The sequence below is a fragment of the Muntiacus reevesi genome, chromosome 4, assembly GCF_963930625.1.
Source record: "Muntiacus reevesi chromosome 4, mMunRee1.1, whole genome shotgun sequence".
NCBI lineage: Eukaryota > Metazoa > Chordata > Mammalia > Artiodactyla > Cervidae > Muntiacus > Muntiacus reevesi.
In genome coordinates, this window is record NC_089252.1 from 144152601 (window position 1) to 144170361 (window position 17761).

General features: G+C 57.7%; 1 protein-coding gene across 1 annotated transcript; it reads right to left on the reverse strand.

Moving 5' to 3' along the window:
- Window positions 1-6353: 6353 nt before the first annotated feature.
- TAMALIN (trafficking regulator and scaffold protein tamalin) lies at window positions 6354-14160 on the reverse strand. The gene is made up of 8 exons (XM_065934361.1): window positions 13799-14160; window positions 11667-11716; window positions 9998-10052; window positions 9790-9892; window positions 8612-8705; window positions 8447-8513; window positions 8020-8086; window positions 6354-7566 (listed from the first exon to the last, which is right to left on the reverse strand). Exons 1-8 carry the CDS (start codon window positions 14048-14050, stop codon window positions 7058-7060), a joined length of 1197 nt encoding a protein of 398 aa, XP_065790433.1. The 5' UTR covers window positions 14051-14160; the 3' UTR covers window positions 6354-7057.
- Window positions 14161-17761: the final 3601 nt, after the last annotated feature.

Here is a 17761-nt window from a genome sequence, read left to right on the forward strand (position 1 = left end):
GCTCCAAGGATCAGACGGTTGGAGAAGAGCCCTTTGCAAGACACAGGCAACAAAGTAACACCGGCTAACAAGTTCTGAGCTCTCTCTGACCAGGGCTTTAGCGCAAGCCTGTGAAGTGGATATTCCCGGACATTACCACCATTTTGCAGAGGAGGAAAATGAGGCTGAGAAAAATAAAGGTTATGTGGTTTGCCCGAGGACGGAAATACAAAGTCACTGAGAAAGGACTTGAATCAGGTTTGTCTGACTCCAGAAGCCAGGCTTTTACAATGATTTGTGCACTTGGGGGAAAAAAGATAGGACATAAAACAGTGTGCAGAGCATGGCTACATTTGCATTATATATATATTTATCATATGTTATATGTTTATTATATAAATATATAGTATGCATGCATGCATGCTAAGTCACTTCAGTCGTGTTTGACTCTTCGCAGCCCTATGGACTGCAGCCCTCCAGGTGCCTCTGTCCATGGAATTCTCCAGGCAAGAATACTGGAGTGGAATCTTCCAGGGAATCTTCCCCACCCAGAGATCCAACCTGCATCTCTTGCGGCTACTGCATTGCAACGGATTCTTTCCCACTAAGCCACCAGGGAAGCCCAAAATATACAATATATAATAAGTATATTTAATGCAAATGTGACCGCATCTATATATCATTTTTTCAAAAGACTGAAAAGCAATGCATCAAAATGTGGTGACCCCAAGGGATGAACTAAGCCTCTTCTTGCAGAAGGCGGGAGAGGACGTCCTTAGCTTTAACAACCACCACACCTCATTTTCAGATGCTCTTTCTCAGTTTACAAAGTGTCTTCTTTCACAGTCCCACATTTGGACTTCATGACTGCTATTTCACAGGGAAGGAAGCCAAGTCCCAGGGAGGCCGCGACTCTGCCTCAGACAGAATGTAACACAACTGGAGCCAGGACCGACATCTGCATAGTCTGAGTCCTGCAAGGGTCAGGTCAAGGAAAGGAGAGAGATGGCAGAGAAGTCAAGGAAGGTCCAAAAACAGGTGGGCCAACGGGCAGTGGAAGGACGTGGCGACGGAGGCGAAGCAATTCCCGGGTCTGCCCAGCAGAGGGCGACGCCGCCCCAAACTCCGCAAACCTTCAGGGCCACACCCCCTCCCGGACTGCCTCTTCCCAGATCCAGGGAGCCGCGAGGTGCGCAGTGGGCGCCTTCCCTCGATTCCTAAGGGTCTGCGGGCCTTGGGGTTGGAGAGGCGGCCGGTGCCAGTGGGGCAGGGAATGAGGGGAGGACACGCAGGAGAGGTTGTCGGGGAGAGGGGGATGGTGTGGGCGTCCGCGATGAGGTCAAGGGTGCTGGGGAGCCACGCGCCGCGGCGGACGAGGGTGGCCGTGGGCGGGGGACAGGGTGCCGCGTGTCTGTGGGGCTTCCTGAGGCAGCAAGATTTGCTGCTCCGGGGAGGCGGTTACTCACTCAGGCTTTACCACCTGCTTCCCTCCCAGCTCCCAGCCAAACGCAAGCCAGAATCCCCATCTCCACCCCCACTTCAGCTAATAGCGGCTGCACCCCAAGGCTGGGACCTGCCTCCGCAACTCAGCCCTCAGCCTCTCAGCTTCAGGGTGGGAGTGCCCAAGTGACTCCAGTTCGTCACCGAAAGGGGCACTCCAGCCCCCGCCCACTGCAACCAAGCCCAGAACTTGAAGGTCGGCTTTCGACAGCTCATGGGGCTGCCCCCCAGCACCACCACTGGTCTCACCTCCGGCTGCTGACCCCGAATTCTGGGCTAGACATGAATCCCCACCTCGGTCCCCCATCTCCTGTCCGCTCCCCTCCCCTCTGAGCATCAGCGACACCCAGTCAGCCAGCAGGTCCTGGATACCTGTGTGGTGTCCCTATGCCCCACTCCAGCCAAGGTGGGGATATAGATGGGCTCTCCTTGCTCTCCAAGCGCTCCCAGTTTGTGGGGAGCAGCTACCTTACACCCCCAAACTTACACTATGAAGTGGAAGGTGGGAGGCGCAGGACCTCAGCTCCCGGAGGATGACACAGATGTCAGGACCTCAGGGAGGCCTGAGTTCAGTGTTTGGCGTGCCTTGCAGAGAGGGTAAATTGGTTGAAATCAGTGGAGTTGGATGACTTACAGTTTCTGAATTCATCCTTCATTCGTTCAGACATACCTGCCTCCAGTGTTGTTTGAGTGCCTGCTCGGTGCCAGGCCCAGCAAGGGTGTCAGAGAGCGTAAGATGGTTTGTGAGGTTCAAGGAGGGTCCGCTTTGGGAGCATGAAGGCAGGGCTGAGCAGGTGGGCTCTAAGGTGGGGAGCTGCCTTCAGGGCGTCTTGACTGAGGAGAGAACCCTACCTCTGCCCCATTGCCTTTGGGGAGCTCTGGGCTGAGAGGTGCAGTGTTCTGAGGTCACCACCAGGGGTCAGGCACACCTGTTCTCCAGCATCTGTCTCATCCATTTTATTCTATGAGGAAACTTCCTGGTCCTTTGTCTTTTCTCTCTCACTTCTCTCGACCCATCACTCCGTCCTTTAGGTCATCCCCTCCAGCCTTCAATGCAGGACCAGGCAGCCTCCCAGCGTGACAGCCTGACATTTTCCCCGACACTTGAAGAGTCCCGCAGCCTCTCTCACTTCCGCAGCTTCATGAGTGAGTAATGGACTCATGAGAAGAAAGTGAGAAGAAAGTGTCTTCTACTGTCTCACCTTTCCCTTCATGCTCAAGTTCAGCTCAAGTTCTCTGGTTTTGTCTCTGGAGAAAACAGGAGTGTCTATGGGTTCCCTCCTTCTGACAGTTTTTCTTATGTCTGTCCACAAAGCTCTTCTCTAAGCCCAAGTTCCTTTTGTGACTCCTAGAACCCAGTTCCTAGAGCCCCTCTGCCCCCCTTAACTCTAGGACAGCACCCAAATCCATGGACCCTTGATCCTGTGGTCCTGATCTCCTCCTCCCTTTGCTGTCTGGCACACCTCAGCTCCTGCTCTCTCAGATTCCACCTTCCATTCCTCTGTGCTCCCACCTTGCTCCCCACAAGTGAGTCCCACAGCTCTGGAGGTTCAGCTCCTCAAAATGGTTCCTTGCCACCTTGACCCCGTCCTCACACTCCTTCCTCCAGAAAACATCCCTCTCCCCAGGCTAGGCTCGAGAGTTAGATGGATCTGAGAGAATGCAGGCTCAGGCAAGTACCAGCTGGGCTACCTTATCTTCTCTAATCCTCAGTTTCTTCATCTGGAGAATGGGCTGTCAGATATGCTGTGAGGCCTGAGTAAGGTGATGGATGTGGACATGCTTAGCACAGTGCTGGTTCCTAAGTGATGCTCTGGGAGACAGACTCCTGTCCTTTCCTTCAGGACCGCTGACACCCCCACTGTCCCCCAGCTCCAGCCTGTTGTCAGGGACTACCCTTGTCTCTCTGCACTGGCTGCTTCTGCTCCCCCTGCCACCCCTGGGCAGAGCTCTGGCCTGAGAAGAGGGGGATGAACCAGAGGACTCTGGGGCACACAGCCCCCATACTGAGGGGATGGGGCAGATGAGGGCTCTGTGAGGACCTCAGATATGAGCTCCGTCTGCAAGGCTGTGTCCTCAGACTACCATGCAGGAGGCCTGGAGTGGCATCCACTCTCTTCCTCCTTGGAATTATTAGGGGCCTCTCCTGGCCTGGGGAGGAGGTGCTCCTGCAGAGTCCCCTGAGGCTTTGAGAGGACCAGAAGGCTGGTGGGCGGTGAAGGAGGGGAGGCAGGGCAGGGGGAATACCGACCACACAATATTGCTAGTCCCTTCTCCTTTCCCATCCACCCCCACCCCTCCACCAAACACGATCCCTGGGTTAATTTTTAGCATCGCAGCTCGCACATTAGTCACTCCCCGTCACCCACCTACACGGCAGGAGGCTGCTGTGCTGGCGCCGTCATGCCATCAGCTGAGAGGTGGGATCCAACCCCGCCCCGGGCACCTCCTCAGCCTCCTCAGGGTGCACACGGCCAGCCAGGAGCCCCTTTTGGCCTGGGTGAGGGGGACTGACATCACTGCCAACACTAGCTGCTGGGTGGGGGAGTGGGGAGCAGGCTGGTAGGAGAGGGACTGGGAATCTGTTCTGGGAGGAGAAAGTCAGGGAGGCCCTGGCAGCCCCCCAACACCAGGAAGGTGCTAGGCGATGCCCAGGCAGCTGGGCTCCTGGCAGCCTGGGGCTCTGGGAACAAAGGTGTGAGAGGGCCCCTCCCCTAGACCTGAGCCCCTGGGAGTGGCTGTTTGTCATCACAGCAGAGCAGCTGTTCAAACAGGGAGCTTGGGGAAGCTCCATTTTCTTAATCAAATGTCCTCCCTCCCCAGGACCAGGGAAGGCAGGGTGGCCAGGAGCAGGTGCCCCTGACTGGAGCCAACACCCAGCCCCAAAGGGATTTGGTGAAAGGGGTCCAGAGATGCCAGCTACAGATGGAGCAGGGGAGGGGCCTCCACCCCACCTTCCAGGACTGAGAGGTGTGGAGGTGGTGGTCACCCCTGTGCAGGGTTGGTCCCCAGGGGACATCCTCGTGTAGTGAGCAGCTGCTGTGTGCCAGGCTGTGTTAGACCCTGAAGGTACAGTGTAACACATCGGAGTTTTCCTGCCTTAGAAAGGCAAAAGGCAGATACAATAGATGTCAGTATAATTACAATTGAGAGTAAATGCTATAAAGAAAAAAAAATAGAGGTCTCAAGATAAATAATAATGGGGACAGAGAACTACTTTCGATCAGATCAGGGAAATCTCTTTTCCTCAAGGAGGTGATATTTAAGAGATCTGAGGTTGGAGGCACGAATCTTACAAAGACTCTTCCAGGCAGAGGGAACAGTATGGGCAAAGGCCAGAGGCAGGAAGAGCTTGGCATATTTGAGAATAGAATCAGAAAGAGCAGTGCGGCTTAAATATGATAAGTGACATAGAGGGAGAAACAATTTGAGCTTGAAAAGGGTAGGGCCCAGATACGAGAGAGCCTCGTGCAGGGCATCCCAGTACAGTTGCAGAGGTTGGGCACTGCACAGAGGCTCACAGTTGCCAACCTGTTCAGTCTGTGTGGCTGCCATCAACCCACAGGAAGGGATGCCTTTTCTTAATTTGTCTTCCCAGAGGGACATGTTATGGAGTTTGGATTTTGGACAACATGATAAAAGAGTTTGGATTTTTTTTTTTTAATTCCAGGGGAAGCCATAATGGGTTTTAAGCAGAGAAGGGTTGTGACCCAATTTCCTTTTTGGAAAGATCACCCCAACTGCTGTGTAAAAGGATGGCCCGAGAGTGAGAGGGGAAGCAGGGAGTCCCTTCAGGAAGCAAGTGCCCCGGTGCAGGAAGGCGAGCATAGGAGGTGGCCTGCCTGGGGGAGGTGCCACTGAGACCCCTCAAGGGCACCCTTTGTATGATGGTTACTGCCAGGAAGGAACACTACTAGCATAGGAGGCTCGAGTCTTGGGCCCTACTCTGCCACTTACTTTAGGCACTTGCTCTGGGTCACCTCAAAGAAGGTGGTGACCACCTTTTGCAGACGCTTTGAGCACACGCTGTGTTTACTGAGGTTCTACTATATGCTAGTGTTGAGCATGAAATAAAGCAGTAAGACAGGAGAGGCCCCAGAGTCCTGCTCTCAAGAGTGTTCATCCCGTGGGGAGGGGAGCCAGGCAAAAACCCAAACCCATTCAAGTCAAGACAGTTTCAGATGGGGATGAGTAATATGATGCAAATAAAACAAGGCTCGGCCATATTTTAGACCAAATGGGAGGGCCCTGGGGAGGCCACGCTGCATACCAAAGGCACCAACTGTGGACAGAGCAACTCCACAGAGACACTGAGGGCAGGACACCTGAAGTGTACTGTGGGCAAGGTGGCCGGAGCAGGGAGCGAGAGGGGAGGCAAGATGAGGCAGGCAGGGGTCAGACATGCCTGTGTAGGAATTAGGATCTTATTCTGGGAGTGATGGGACACCTTTGAGGAGTTCTAGAACGAGTGACCAGTGATTTGGCTTGTCACAGGTTGGGTGGATGATGGCTAGGGACTCCTATGCAGGAGGCCCCAGATTCCTAGGAGAGAGAGTGCCAAACAGTTCTTTACGCAAGGCTAGGTTTAGAGGAACCTCGACCCCACCTGTTGTGGTATTTGGGGAGGGGGTGGTTCCAGATGCATTAAACAAGAGGCCCAAGTCCTGAAGCAGTGTGGGGCCTCTAGTTCAGGCCCATACATGTAAGTCAGAATCCCCCAGTCTGTTTCCCTGGCTGCAGGCTCCAAGCAAATAAGATGTAAAATATAGTGTGTGTGTCTGTGTGTGTGTTGAGGGGCGGAGTGGTGGAGTCAGAGCTTGCCGGAGCCCAATCCTCCCCCTCAGGCAGTCACCACACTGACACAGATGCAAAAAACCGTCCATTTTATACAGTTTGTGGTTCAGAAGCAACAATATGCAAAACGGTGGAACAGTCTGTACTGCCCTCACCCCACCCGGATGTGCCCATTCCTATCTCCCAAGGGCAGAGGACCCAGGACCCCTGCCCAGGAGGACCACACTTGTTACAGGCCCCTAGGGGGGCCAAGCCCTTAAGGGTCAAGGCTGAGAGGGAGGGAGACCAGCACCTTGGGCCCCCTCAGGCGCCCACTGGATAACTGGAACTGTGTCTGTGTGGGGTGGGCAGGGGGACGACCGGGCGGAGGCCATTTATCCGCAAGGCCAAGGGTGGGGAGCAAGTAAAGCTGAGGAGAGGGCTTCGTGGGACAGGGTCCCCCCACCTGGAGGAGTTTTCCTGGGCACCCCACAAGGCACTACTGACCCAGATGCTGGACGGCACGTCCCATTGTGGGCCCCCGAGCCTCTCCCAACCCCGAACTCTCCGGTTCGCCTATGCCCACCTCCCAGTGTAGTTTGGCGGAGGACGAGTAAAGAGGCCTGGGGCTGGGGTTCACCGCCCTGCAGAGACTAGCCAGGACCAGCTGGGGCTGCCAAGTCCCCTCTCCCGCTGCTCTGGGCTCTTGGGGTCCCCGTGGCGGCCGAGCGACCGCCCCCGCCCCCTTTTTGCACTGGCTGGAAAGAATAAATAAATAAATACGTTCCCCCGCCCGCCCCCGCCCCTACAGCTGGCTCTCCTCCTCCTCCAGGGAGCGATTGAGTCCGGGGATGAACTTGAGCAGCCGCCGGCGGAAGCTGCGGTACTTGGTTTTGCGCAGGCCGGGGCCGCGCAGGGCCTGCTCGCGGGCCTCAGTCCAGAGCGCGGCGCTGCAGCCGCCGCCGCCGCCGCCGCCACCGCCCGCGGGGCCCGCGCACCGCACGCTGGCGCTGCGGCTCAGCATCGCCCGGGACCCCGGGGCCGGAGCGTCGGGCGCGCCTGATCCCGGCAAGCGCGCGAGGGGCGGCGGCGGCGGCGGCGGGGGCGCAGGCGTCTCGGCGCCCCCGAAGAAGCACGTGTGGTAGACTGCATCGTCCGAGTCGCCCCCGGTCCGCCGCGCTCCCCCGCGGGACCCTCCCGGGGCGGCCAGCAGAGGCCCGAAGGGCAGCGAGCCCGGGAGCAGGCCCGCGCCGTACAGGCAGGAGCGCACCGACTCCAGCGTGTCATAGATGCTCGGGTCCTTCACCACGAGACCTGGGGGCAGAAGACACGGGGGGCGGGGGGCGTCAGAGGGCACGGATAGGGGGCCTTCGCTCCTTCCTGTTGACCATCAGTGTGGCCCTTGGGCAAGCCAAAACTTTGAACCCTACTTCCCCAGTCTGTAAAACACGAATTATACACTCAGATCCTTATGAGGGTCGCTTATGACACAAGAGTCACGAAAGGCGCCTGAAACACGCTCTTTGAGCCTTGGTGTTCCCATCTGTAAGATGGAGATGGTTCTGTGTAGTAGTTTCCTTCAGGGCACTATTGTGAGAATGAAAATATGTGGGCCCCAGCTCAGGGCAGCATTGTACCCAGAGTAGTAAGTAGTTCGGCAAACCTTTCTTCACCTGGAGGGGGAAGTCACCCACTAGTTTTGGGGGAAGCAGGTATGGGGGTGTAGGTAGGGGCCCACGTGGCCCTTCACACCACTCATCTACTCACCATGCACCAGCCGCTGCTCCTGCACCATTAGGGACCTGTATTCTCCCCACTTCTCATATAGGGTTTGCTGCAAGAGACACACCCACCTCACTGTCAGGAGTCAGCAAGAACCTAACCAGAGGTGGCTACAGACTGAGGGATCGGGGAGTACACAGAAGAAACCTGAAGGTTAAAAGGAGGTTCAGGCAGATTAAACGGCCCCCCAAAAAGAGTGGGAGGACTCCTCTGGTGGTTCAATGATTAAGACTCTGTGTTCCCAGAGAGGGAACTAAGCCTCCCATGCCATAACTAAAGATCCTGCATGCCACAATGAATATCCCACAACTAAGACCCAGCACGACCAAAAACCAAAAAACCAGCGGGGCCTGCAGGGGCAGGGGTTTGGGAAGAGGAGCCTGGCGGCTGGATGGTTTCCAGACTGCTTTACCTTCAGATACTGCAGACGAGCCTCCAGTTCCGCCTTCCTGATTGATGTCCCGTACAGAGTTTCCAGTCTGAGAAGACAGGGGAATCAAAGGACGAGTGGGCCCCCAGGGTGGGGAAGAAAGGCTGGGCTCGGGAATCCCCTAGGGACCACAGCACCTGGATGTACCTGAGAACGTTGCCAGACGCCTTAATGATGTCGACAATCTCCCGATGTCGGATGCCTTCCACGTTCAGGCCGTTGACGCTGGCGATGGTATCCCCTGCCAGGCAGAGAGGGGATCAGCATTTGCTCCATGGGGCATGCGGAAGAATTCCAGCCCCCTACCTTCACCACAAACCCCAGAGAACTCTTCTGAGCTCCCCACCTCCACTCATGGTTCTGGGGCAATCTTGTCCAGACCTGGCACCCTAGCATAGGGGCCAGGGCCCTCAAACACCCACATCCGCATCTCACTCTCAGGAAGCTCTGTCCCCAAAGGCTGAGCCCTTCCAGCAAGCCTGGGCTTCCCCCAGAGCTGGTTATTTTGGTCCAGCCCACAGGCTGTCACCAGCGAGACCCAGCTGAGATAGGAAGGCAGGAGGGTGAGGAGCACCACGCCAGGAACTAACACTGGCCCCTAAGCTTGAGGCTTCAACCTCTGACACCCTAGGCTGCTGCAGAGCCTCCTGACCTCCAGTAGAGCAGACCACCCTCTCTTAGGACCCACTGCCCAATTGGAAAAGGAAATGTGGACCCCTGTGGTGGCTACCATGGGGATGTGAAACTACCTTGCAAAGTTGCAGTATACCATTAGCTACCAGAGGCTGCTGGTGAATGGGCAAGGAGATGAGGGCTTCAGGAAGAAAACAGTGATAGGCTTGGGTAGGAGGGGTGGGGGTCAGTTCGTGAAGTCTCAGGCTGCCCCTTCCTGGGACTTGGGGCTCTAGATTTGGCCAGTCCCAAAGGTCTCCTACTGGCAGCACCATGTCCTTGTTAGAGGAAGTATCACGGGTACCCCAGTATCGGGCCAGGTTGGGAACAAGATGGACTTGCTCTCTCCCCGACTCCTGCCCATGCTGGGTTGCCAGATCGCCAGGAGGAGCCAGAATAGCCGTGGCAACATCTGCCGTTTACCAGGCAGGCCCTGGCTTTGTGCCCGGGAAAGCCCCTCACCACACTGATGTGAGGACATGTTACTGCCCCCAATGTACAGATGGGAATATTCAAGATCATACAGTAAATGGTAAATTTGCCTTGATCCAACTCATTCTTCTTTCTGGCCTTCTCAAAATAGGAGGAGGAAGGGGAACCGATTGGATTTCTTGCCCCCTCTGCTTGCCCCATATCCTGGGCTCAGGCCCCACCTGGTGTGAGCCCCGCCAGCTGGGCGGGGCTGGACTCATGAACCCGGCAGACAAAAGTCACCATCTCCACGCGCTGCTCCTCTCGGTGGTGAAGGCCATAAGTCTGTAACAGGCAAGGGGACCCTCAGCCCAGGGGTGGGGCAGGATCCAGCCGTCCCTCAGACCGGCCTCCCAACCCTTCTCTCCCTCTGCACCCAGCTTCTCCCACCTGGATCTCAAAGCCAAAGGTCTGGTTCTCCTCCTTCTCCAAAGTCAGCACTTTCCTGCAAGAGACACAGAGGCCATCTCATCAAGTCCGTCAGGATTGAAGAGGAGCCTGGCGGGCCCATAATGTGGCCCTCTGCTGATGCCAGAGTCTGCTCTGGAATATCCAGGCAGGGCTCACTGTCTCCAATGACAAGCCACACTCATCCCCGGCTGTCGGGATGTCTTTCCCCATACTGAAATCAGCTTCATCAAGCCACATAAAATCAATCCCCTCTGGTGGGGGACACACTGCAATGGCCAGCCCCCAGAGCCAGTTGAACTAGCTGAGTTTTTCGGCCACACTCCCAGCTTCCTAGTGAGCCCCAGAATACTACTGACCAACTAGCCCTGGCCCCCACTTCGGCCCCTAATTCGGCCCCAGACAGCCTGGAGCGCTGTCTGCTCCAGAGCCTTGGGGAGAGGGCTGGCCCCACCCCCAGAGGCCAGTCACGAGGCTCAGCCCGGACCCCAGCGGCTCCTCCCAGCTGTGGTGAGGCCAGCCCACCAGATGTGAGGGCTGGGGGGAGGGGAGCCTCGAGGCCGCCCCTTCCCGCACTGAAGGCCTGCCCACTGGACACAATGGTCTGGAGCAGCTCCAGATCCTCGCCTGCTGGGGGAGCCCAGAGTTTCCTCTGCCCACTCCCACCCCCTTCCTTCCCGCCCCGCCAGCAGCCGAGTTGAAGCAGCCTCCAAAGGCCCCTTCAAGTCTCTCGGCCTCAGCAAGGCCCTGGAGACCCAGGCCTCTCGGTGCCCAGCCTGACCCACATACCCCCACAAATGCTGATCGGCGACTCCCTACCCCAGCGCGAGCGAGCTCCTCCCTGCTTTGAAAGCAGGCCTTTCCCCCTCTGTGTGTATTTGGGCCGGGGTGGGGGTGGGGGGCAGGGTGACTGTGTCTATTCCAGTGCTGTCTGCTTTTTTAAAAGGGTTGGCAAAGTTTTTCTGCAAAGGGTCAGACGGTAAATATTTCAGCCTTTCGAGACCTGAGTTATTTGACAGCCTCTGTCCTATATTGTTCTTTGTCTTTATTTTTACAACCCTTTAGAAATATCAAAACAACTCTCAGCTCAAGGCCAATCTGGCCAGCGGGCCATAGTCTGCTGATCCATTTTAGAAACCAGGCTCACGTCAGGATGGCACACAGGCGCAGTAGGGCTAGTCCTTCTGCCCTCACCTCAGGCCCTTCCTTAGAGGCCACCACCAATGGGACCAGCAGAGCACTGAGGTTTTGGGTGCAGGGCCAGACAGTCGAGCAGCTGGATTCAGCTTGCCATGGTTGGGGCCTTCAGGGTTTGCTGGGCTGGGAAGGCCCAGGGGAGCCCCCCAAACTTCTGCTTCCCCGCTCCCAGATCCAGATTTCTCCAGGAAGGGGTGACTGGCAGGGACTGGGGGTGGTTTAAGGAGCACCTGATGACTCAAAAGTCCCTCCCTCCTTCCTCTGCCACCCCCTTCACACAGCCCACACCCCCACCTGCCCCTCATTCCTGGTGAGGGCACCGTGCTGAAAGGGTGGGAGCGTGACTCCCCCTGGGTGGGCTGCGATGCTGCGTCATGCTGCCCCCTCCCCAGCACCGCATCCTTTGGACCAGGGCAGAGGTGGGGGGGGGGGGCGGGGTGGAATGGTGACTCACCGCTGCTGCTCAGGGCTCTGGCTGAGGTTCTTCCAGCGGAATCCTGAGCCCTGGGTGGGAAGAAGAGTCAGGAAGAAGCAGGTGAGAGGGAGGTGTCCTGGAGCAGATGCTGAGAGCCCTCCTTTGGGGGGGGGGGGTTCCTCGCCTGGGCTCAAGTCCTAGACGCAGCATCTCACTTCCTGTTGCCTATCTGTCCTGTTCCAGCTCCATACCTGCTCTGGTGCTGGGGTAACTAACCCTGCAGAGTGCCACCACCAGTATCACTCCACAGCTTTCTCCCTAAGCTTTATCCCCACAACTGGGACCTTGGGAACACAACAATCTCCTGGGCTCCAGATGCGTGAACCTCTAAGTCCTGTCCTGGTTCCTAGTCTGGAGGGGGTGGGAGTTTTCATGACTCTAGGTAGAATAGCCTCTGCCCCCAGGGTGCATGTCTGCAGGGGCCTGGCACCCTAGACCCCAAACGGTGAAGCAGGGGCTCTTCCTAGATATTATTCTGAGAAGGGCAGGGGCCCCTGGACTTGCCTATCAAGACATTTCAGAGCCCCAAGGCCAGTCAGATCTCTCCTAATTTCTCAGTCAGAAAGAGTGGCTTGCAGGAGCTGGGGTCAGGGGCCCTGGTCTAGAGGGCTGGAATCTCAGCTTGATCATGGAAAGGCAGGGGATAGAGGGGCCAAGCCCCCTCCCTCAAACTATGGAGTCCAGCTGCAGGTGGCCAGCTGTGCCCAGCTCCACCTGGGTCTCTCAGCATTGTGATACATGTTGTTGCTTTCTGGGACAAAACAAAAACTTAGATCCCAGACTTGTTCTTAAGTCTCACTACACTCAAGGAGAGAGATGGGGAGGTTTTGTTATCATTGTTGTTTGGTTGGTTTCGTTTGGTTTTTGGTGTGAGGGATGACAGAGCTGAGGGAACCCTACCTCTTTTGGGTCCTTGAGAAACTAAAGCAGTGTCTTTCCCTCCCTAAATGACTGATGCTTGGAAGAAGCCCAGTTCCAGACCAGCCCTTGTCCCGTGTGCCACAAACAACCCAGGGGCTTCCTGGTCAGTGCACTGGTTAACCCTCCCCCAGGCTACCCCGAGGCCAGGAAGAGAAGTAAGCCCTCCTTCTCTAGAACCTTACAGACGGGCCTCAAGGGTGGGGACAGCTCCCAAACGGGCCAGGGAGGAAGGACTGGGCAGCATAGAGAGACCCCTTTGTCTTTCCACCCGATTTTCATAAAATGCAAATTCTCAACAAGCTGTTCATTGTGTTGGGGGGGGAGCCAGGGGCCAGAGGAAGAGGAGGGGGGCTGAGCTGGGAAAGGCCACCAGTCCCCTCTCCTTAACCTGAGTCTTGAGTTTTCTTTCTGAGCGCTCGGGTCCCCCTCGGGCCAGAGGAAAAGCCCGGCGGAGGGGGAGACTCCGAGGGCGGGCGCGGCCCGCATCCTTCCTGCCCAGCGGGCGCCCTCCGACCCCTCCCACCGCGTCCGGTCGCGGCTGACGTCCAGGGAGCCGTGGCCTCGCGCCCCGCACCTCAGAGGCAGGGCGAGGCGGCTGAGCCCAGGAATCCCGGCGCCCCCTCGGAAGGGTGAGCTCTCAGAATCGGCGGCGCCGCAGGCACTTCCTCGGCGAGAGTCCCACCCCGGGCCCGCCGACTCTCAACTTGACTGGACTAGCGGCCGGACCCCAGCTCGAGGCCTCTTGCTCCCACGGGAGAAGCCCGGGCGGGGGGATCCTGGGGGCCTCAATAATCCTGGACGCGGGGAGGCGGGGCTGGGGCGGGGTGCCGACGGCCAGTTGGGGCGAGGGGAAGGGGACTCGGGGAAGCAGCAGGAAGGAGAGCAGCGAGACCGGGCGGCGTCTCGGGGGGAGTGGAGAGCCGCCCAGCTCGCGAGCGGCGTGGAGCCGGGGAGTGGGTACTTTGCGCCTTCTGAGCAGAGGGTCGAGGGGACCCAGCAGGATCTGAACGTGTCCGTGGGGGTCAGAGGGCGGGGGAGGAACTGGGGGACTCGGGGACCCCAGGAGCATGGTGTGGGTGGGGATAGGCAGGCGTCCATGGGGACCGCGGCGGGTAGCTCTGGTCTTGAGAAAGGGATACCACAGGGTACCGGGGGCCGAGGGGGTCCGCGGGAGTTGGGGAGGTACGCACCTTTCGGCGGGGCAGGGTGCCCCCGGACACCGCGAGCGCGCGATACAGCTCGGCGGGGTGGTAGTCGTCCAGCGCTGCGTACAGCTCGTCCCCGGGGGTCCCAGGGCTGGCGGCTGCAGCAGTGGGGCCCGAGGCTGGGGTCGGGGTCGGAGCGGCGGGAGTGGTTTCCGAGTCAGGAGCCCGAGCGGCGGGGTCTGGGGCGGCCGCCGCCTCCTCTTTCTGCTGCAGCTTCCTGAGCCGGCGAAGGGTCATGGCTCCGGCGCCCCTCTCTGGCGGCGCTTTCTCCGTGCGGCGTGGCTGGCGGTGGCTCTAGGATGCCAGCCTGGAGAGTGGTGGGTCGCCTCCCTTTATAGGCTCGGGGAGAGGGGCGGGCTGCTGGGGCGGGCGGGGAGCTGCGGGCAGGGAGCGGCCTCGCCCCCTGCGCGTTTGGCTCCGCCCCCGGGGCGGAGCCCACTGCTCCGGAGCCCCGCCCACAGCTCCTGAGGCTTGCCTAGACCGGGGGAACTCTTGGGGACCTCGAGCGCCCGTAGGGGAGAAAGCTAGCCGCGGAAAGGAGAGGGGAGGGGGTGGGGGCGGGCCAGGGCATCCTGGGGCGGAGTATGGGTCTCTATGATACCTGAGGAACGGGGAGCCTGTGAAGGAGCTTGTGCACGAGATTTGAAAAGTTAGGGATGGATGTCTTCAGAGATTCGAGGAGTCTGGCGGTGGAGTGACGGTAAGGAGTCTTTAGAAGGAGGTTTGGAGGCCCAGAGTAAGATTTGAGGAGACCCAGGGGGCTGCAGGAGACTTTAGGCTAGGAGAAGGAGGCAGGGGGAGGGATGAGGTCTCTGGCAGGAGGAAAAAGATGGCCCTGAAGTAGCTGTGTAGAAGCCACTAGGGGGTGAAAGGGTCCAGGGTTTCCTCTTTACATAGCTCCCGAAACAGTTGAAAAGAGCTGCCTCTCCTTCCCAGGTCAAGGGAAAAGGGAAGAGAGGGAAACCCAGAAAGTAGTAGACTTAATTCTGGCCTGTCAGCCTCACCTCCTGATGTTGGAGATCGGGTAACCTTTCTCCAGCAGACAGATGCTTACTGTAGGGCTGACTCATGGCAGGGCATATGGTGCGCTGAGAGGGTGCTCAGGATTGGGGTTGGTGCTCAACCATACTCTGACCCTTCTTGGGGACCACCTCCCCCTGACCCTCGGCTGTGTTGTCTGTGGCTGCCAGCCTATGGGAGAGGTGGGAATGACCCAGCCGAAGTCTCTGTCGTCAGTGGTACCTGAATAAGAAGTGAGAGGAGGAAGTGGTAGGTCAGGCCTGGCGTCTGAAGAGTGGCCAGCCACCACAGGGCGTCAGCACCGCAAGCTGAGGGCTCCACATCCCGACGTCTGCCACTAAACAGAAGCCAGGAATGCACTGTCCTCATCTGTCCCCTCCTCCAGTGTTCCCAAATCTGTGTTATGCCTTTATATTAATAGCTGACATTTATGAAGCATTTACCATGTGCTGTGCACACTGTTCTGTGCATTACATCCATGAATGAACTTGTTTGGTCTTCATAACAACCCTATGAAACAGATACCATTATCATCTCTTACGGAGAAGGAAACTGAGGCCCAGAGAGGTCAAGTAACTTGCTCTAGGCCACTCTGTGACAGAGCTGATTCAAACCTGGGCAGCCTGCAGAGCCTGCAGTCTACCCACTGTGTGATGCAGTCTTCTGCTGTTCTTCATTCACCTTAGGCTGAAGCCCTGCTCCGGGCCAGGTCACAGAGGCTCTTGGTCAGCCGCACCAATGCTGCATTAGATGCATGGCATGTGGAGCACAGAGGGGCTAGTGACCCAGCAACCTGGGGAGGTTAGGAAAGGCTTTCTGTCTCCTGTGTCTCTCCACCCACAGGTCTGTCTCCATCTTCTTGCTTCCTAGTCTCATGACTCTGTCTCCCCCAACCCCAGGCCCCTGGGGCCCCAGCCCCTGTAGGAGGTGTGGGTGGGAGGGGGTGCTTCTCCACCCCGCAGTGATTACACAAGTCCAGATGGCAGGATGCTTGTTGGGTGGGGGGCAGGGGTGGATTGGGGGCGGCCAGGAGCCAAGTACCAGCTCCCTTAGAGCCTTCCTCTGCCTCCTCCCACCTTCCCCCTTGGCACCACCAAGTGGCCATCAGCTGAGGGGCCGAGGGGGCGTTGGTGGGGAAACACGGGGCTCTATTGTGAAGCAGTAGCACAGATGGACCCCTGGACCGTCTGCTGCCTGCTCCTGACAGACAGCATCTGTGGTGGGGGTGGGGATGGGGAGGCGAGCGAAGGCAGGAGAGGCAATGGTTTCTATTCTCTTCACTCCTCGCCTATCCCTGAAGGGATCTCAGAAGGGCATCTTATGAATGCTTCACCCTACCTATCCCACAGTGGTACCTAAGGGACACCTCCTTGCCTAAAACCTGGGGGAGCAGATGCCATGGGTGTCACAGCATCGGTGTCTGCAAGCCCTGTTGAGACAGTCCTTCTTCAGACTGACGTGGAGACAGAGCCTTCCCGTCAGCATCCAGGCTAGTCTGCCTCTCCGCCTCCAAATGAGAGAACAGCACCAGAGAAGTGAAACTCAAGTTTCTGCCTCTTGCCAGGCAGGGCGCTCTGGAGAACCCCAGAGTAAAGGTGGCCCCAGGAGATGCAATTTCTGTCACATTCCTCGCATGATTTCCTCAAATCCCAGTTCAGAGACGAAAAGGGCCTTGTGGTCCAGAGTGGACACCAGGTGAACCAAGCCCTCATTCAATGGTGGCAGCAAACTGAAATGGGGAGGGAAAGATGGTGGCAGAACAAGCATTAGAACCCACAAGAGCCCAGTCTCCCTGGCTCTGGAGACTATTTAATTCATCGGCTGGTAGCTCCCCCTGAGAGCTCAGAGATCCATGCCTGCTTCCTCCTCCCAATATTCCCAGTTCCTCCAGGGAGGCAATGGGGAGCCCAGGATGCCATACAGTGGGGTAGTGGTGCCCTCTGCTGGCCATGAATCTCTTGGAAAATCTTCAAATCAATCTGGGAAGGGCTGTCCGGCAGGCGCTAGAGCCCCACTTTAAGGACCCCCGCCCAGAGCTCCTCTTCCACCTGAGAAGTACTGTGTTCAGCTGAGACGCCAAGCTCTGCTTTGGTCACCAAGTTCTGGAGTTTCACACCTGTTAGGAAACTGTGTTTGTGATCTAAGCCTGGCTGCAGGTGACATTCCTCAGGGAGGGGGCAGACAGCCGGTGGGCTTCCTCTGTGCAGGAACCTGCACGTGCCAGACAGTACACCGGGCCCGCAAAACTTTGCCTTTTCCAACCCTCCACTTCCTCCTGAGCCTGAGTCTCTAGTGTAGCATCTGCTCCCCTCATCCCATCTTCGGCAGCTCCTTAAGGCTGGGGATGGGGGTGGGGGACATGCTACACTCTGCAGCCTCATACTAGAATACCTCCCCACTCCACCCTCCTCCCCAAGGAAGCCTCCTGGTAAAAGCAAAGCCCTGTTGCTCTGGCTTCACAGACATCTGCACTCAATCTGTACCTTATTCCTGAGCAAGTGCCAGGCTTTCAGAAGAATTTCCCAGGCTTTGCATCCTTTCGTTCCAGCTGTCCTGGCTCCTAGCTCTCAGGGTACACAGGGCTTGGTCTGTGGAGGAGGGCACAGACACGGGGGCTTGGCTAATGGACGAGGCCGAGGTGAGATTCCTTCTTTGAGACAAGCCCTTCCCCAGACACCTAACCATCAACAGTCCCGAGTCCTGTCCTCACCCACCTGCTCAAGCTCTCGGCTGCCATCGGGAGATCCAGACACTCAGGGCAAGAGCTGCAGGAGCCCAGGCCCCTCTGGTGTCTGAGTCGATGTCAGAGCTCTCCCATGGTCATTTCAGGACTGGGGTGTTGCCACTGCTTCAGAGTGGGAGGTGGGAGGGTGAGGGCTTGGAACTCAGCTGGCTGTCTGGGAAGGAATGGGGCTGGGCCCCGCCGGG

What these genes read in the sequence shown, in the direction of transcription:
- TAMALIN (XM_065934361.1), bottom strand. Translation starts at nt 14,050, where the DNA reads ATGACCCTTCGCCGGCTCAGGAAGCTGCAGCAGAAAGAGGAGGCGGCG. An exon ending in GCACCCTGCCCCGCCGAAAG is followed by an intron (nt 11,717 to 13,798) that starts GTGCGTACCTCC and finishes CTTCCCACCCAG; the next exon opens with GGCTCAGGATTCCGCTGGAA. An exon ending in GCGTCTGGCAACGTTCTCAG is followed by an intron (nt 8,514 to 8,611) that starts GTACATCCAGGT and finishes CTGTCTTCTCAG; the next exon opens with ACTGGAAACTCTGTACGGGA.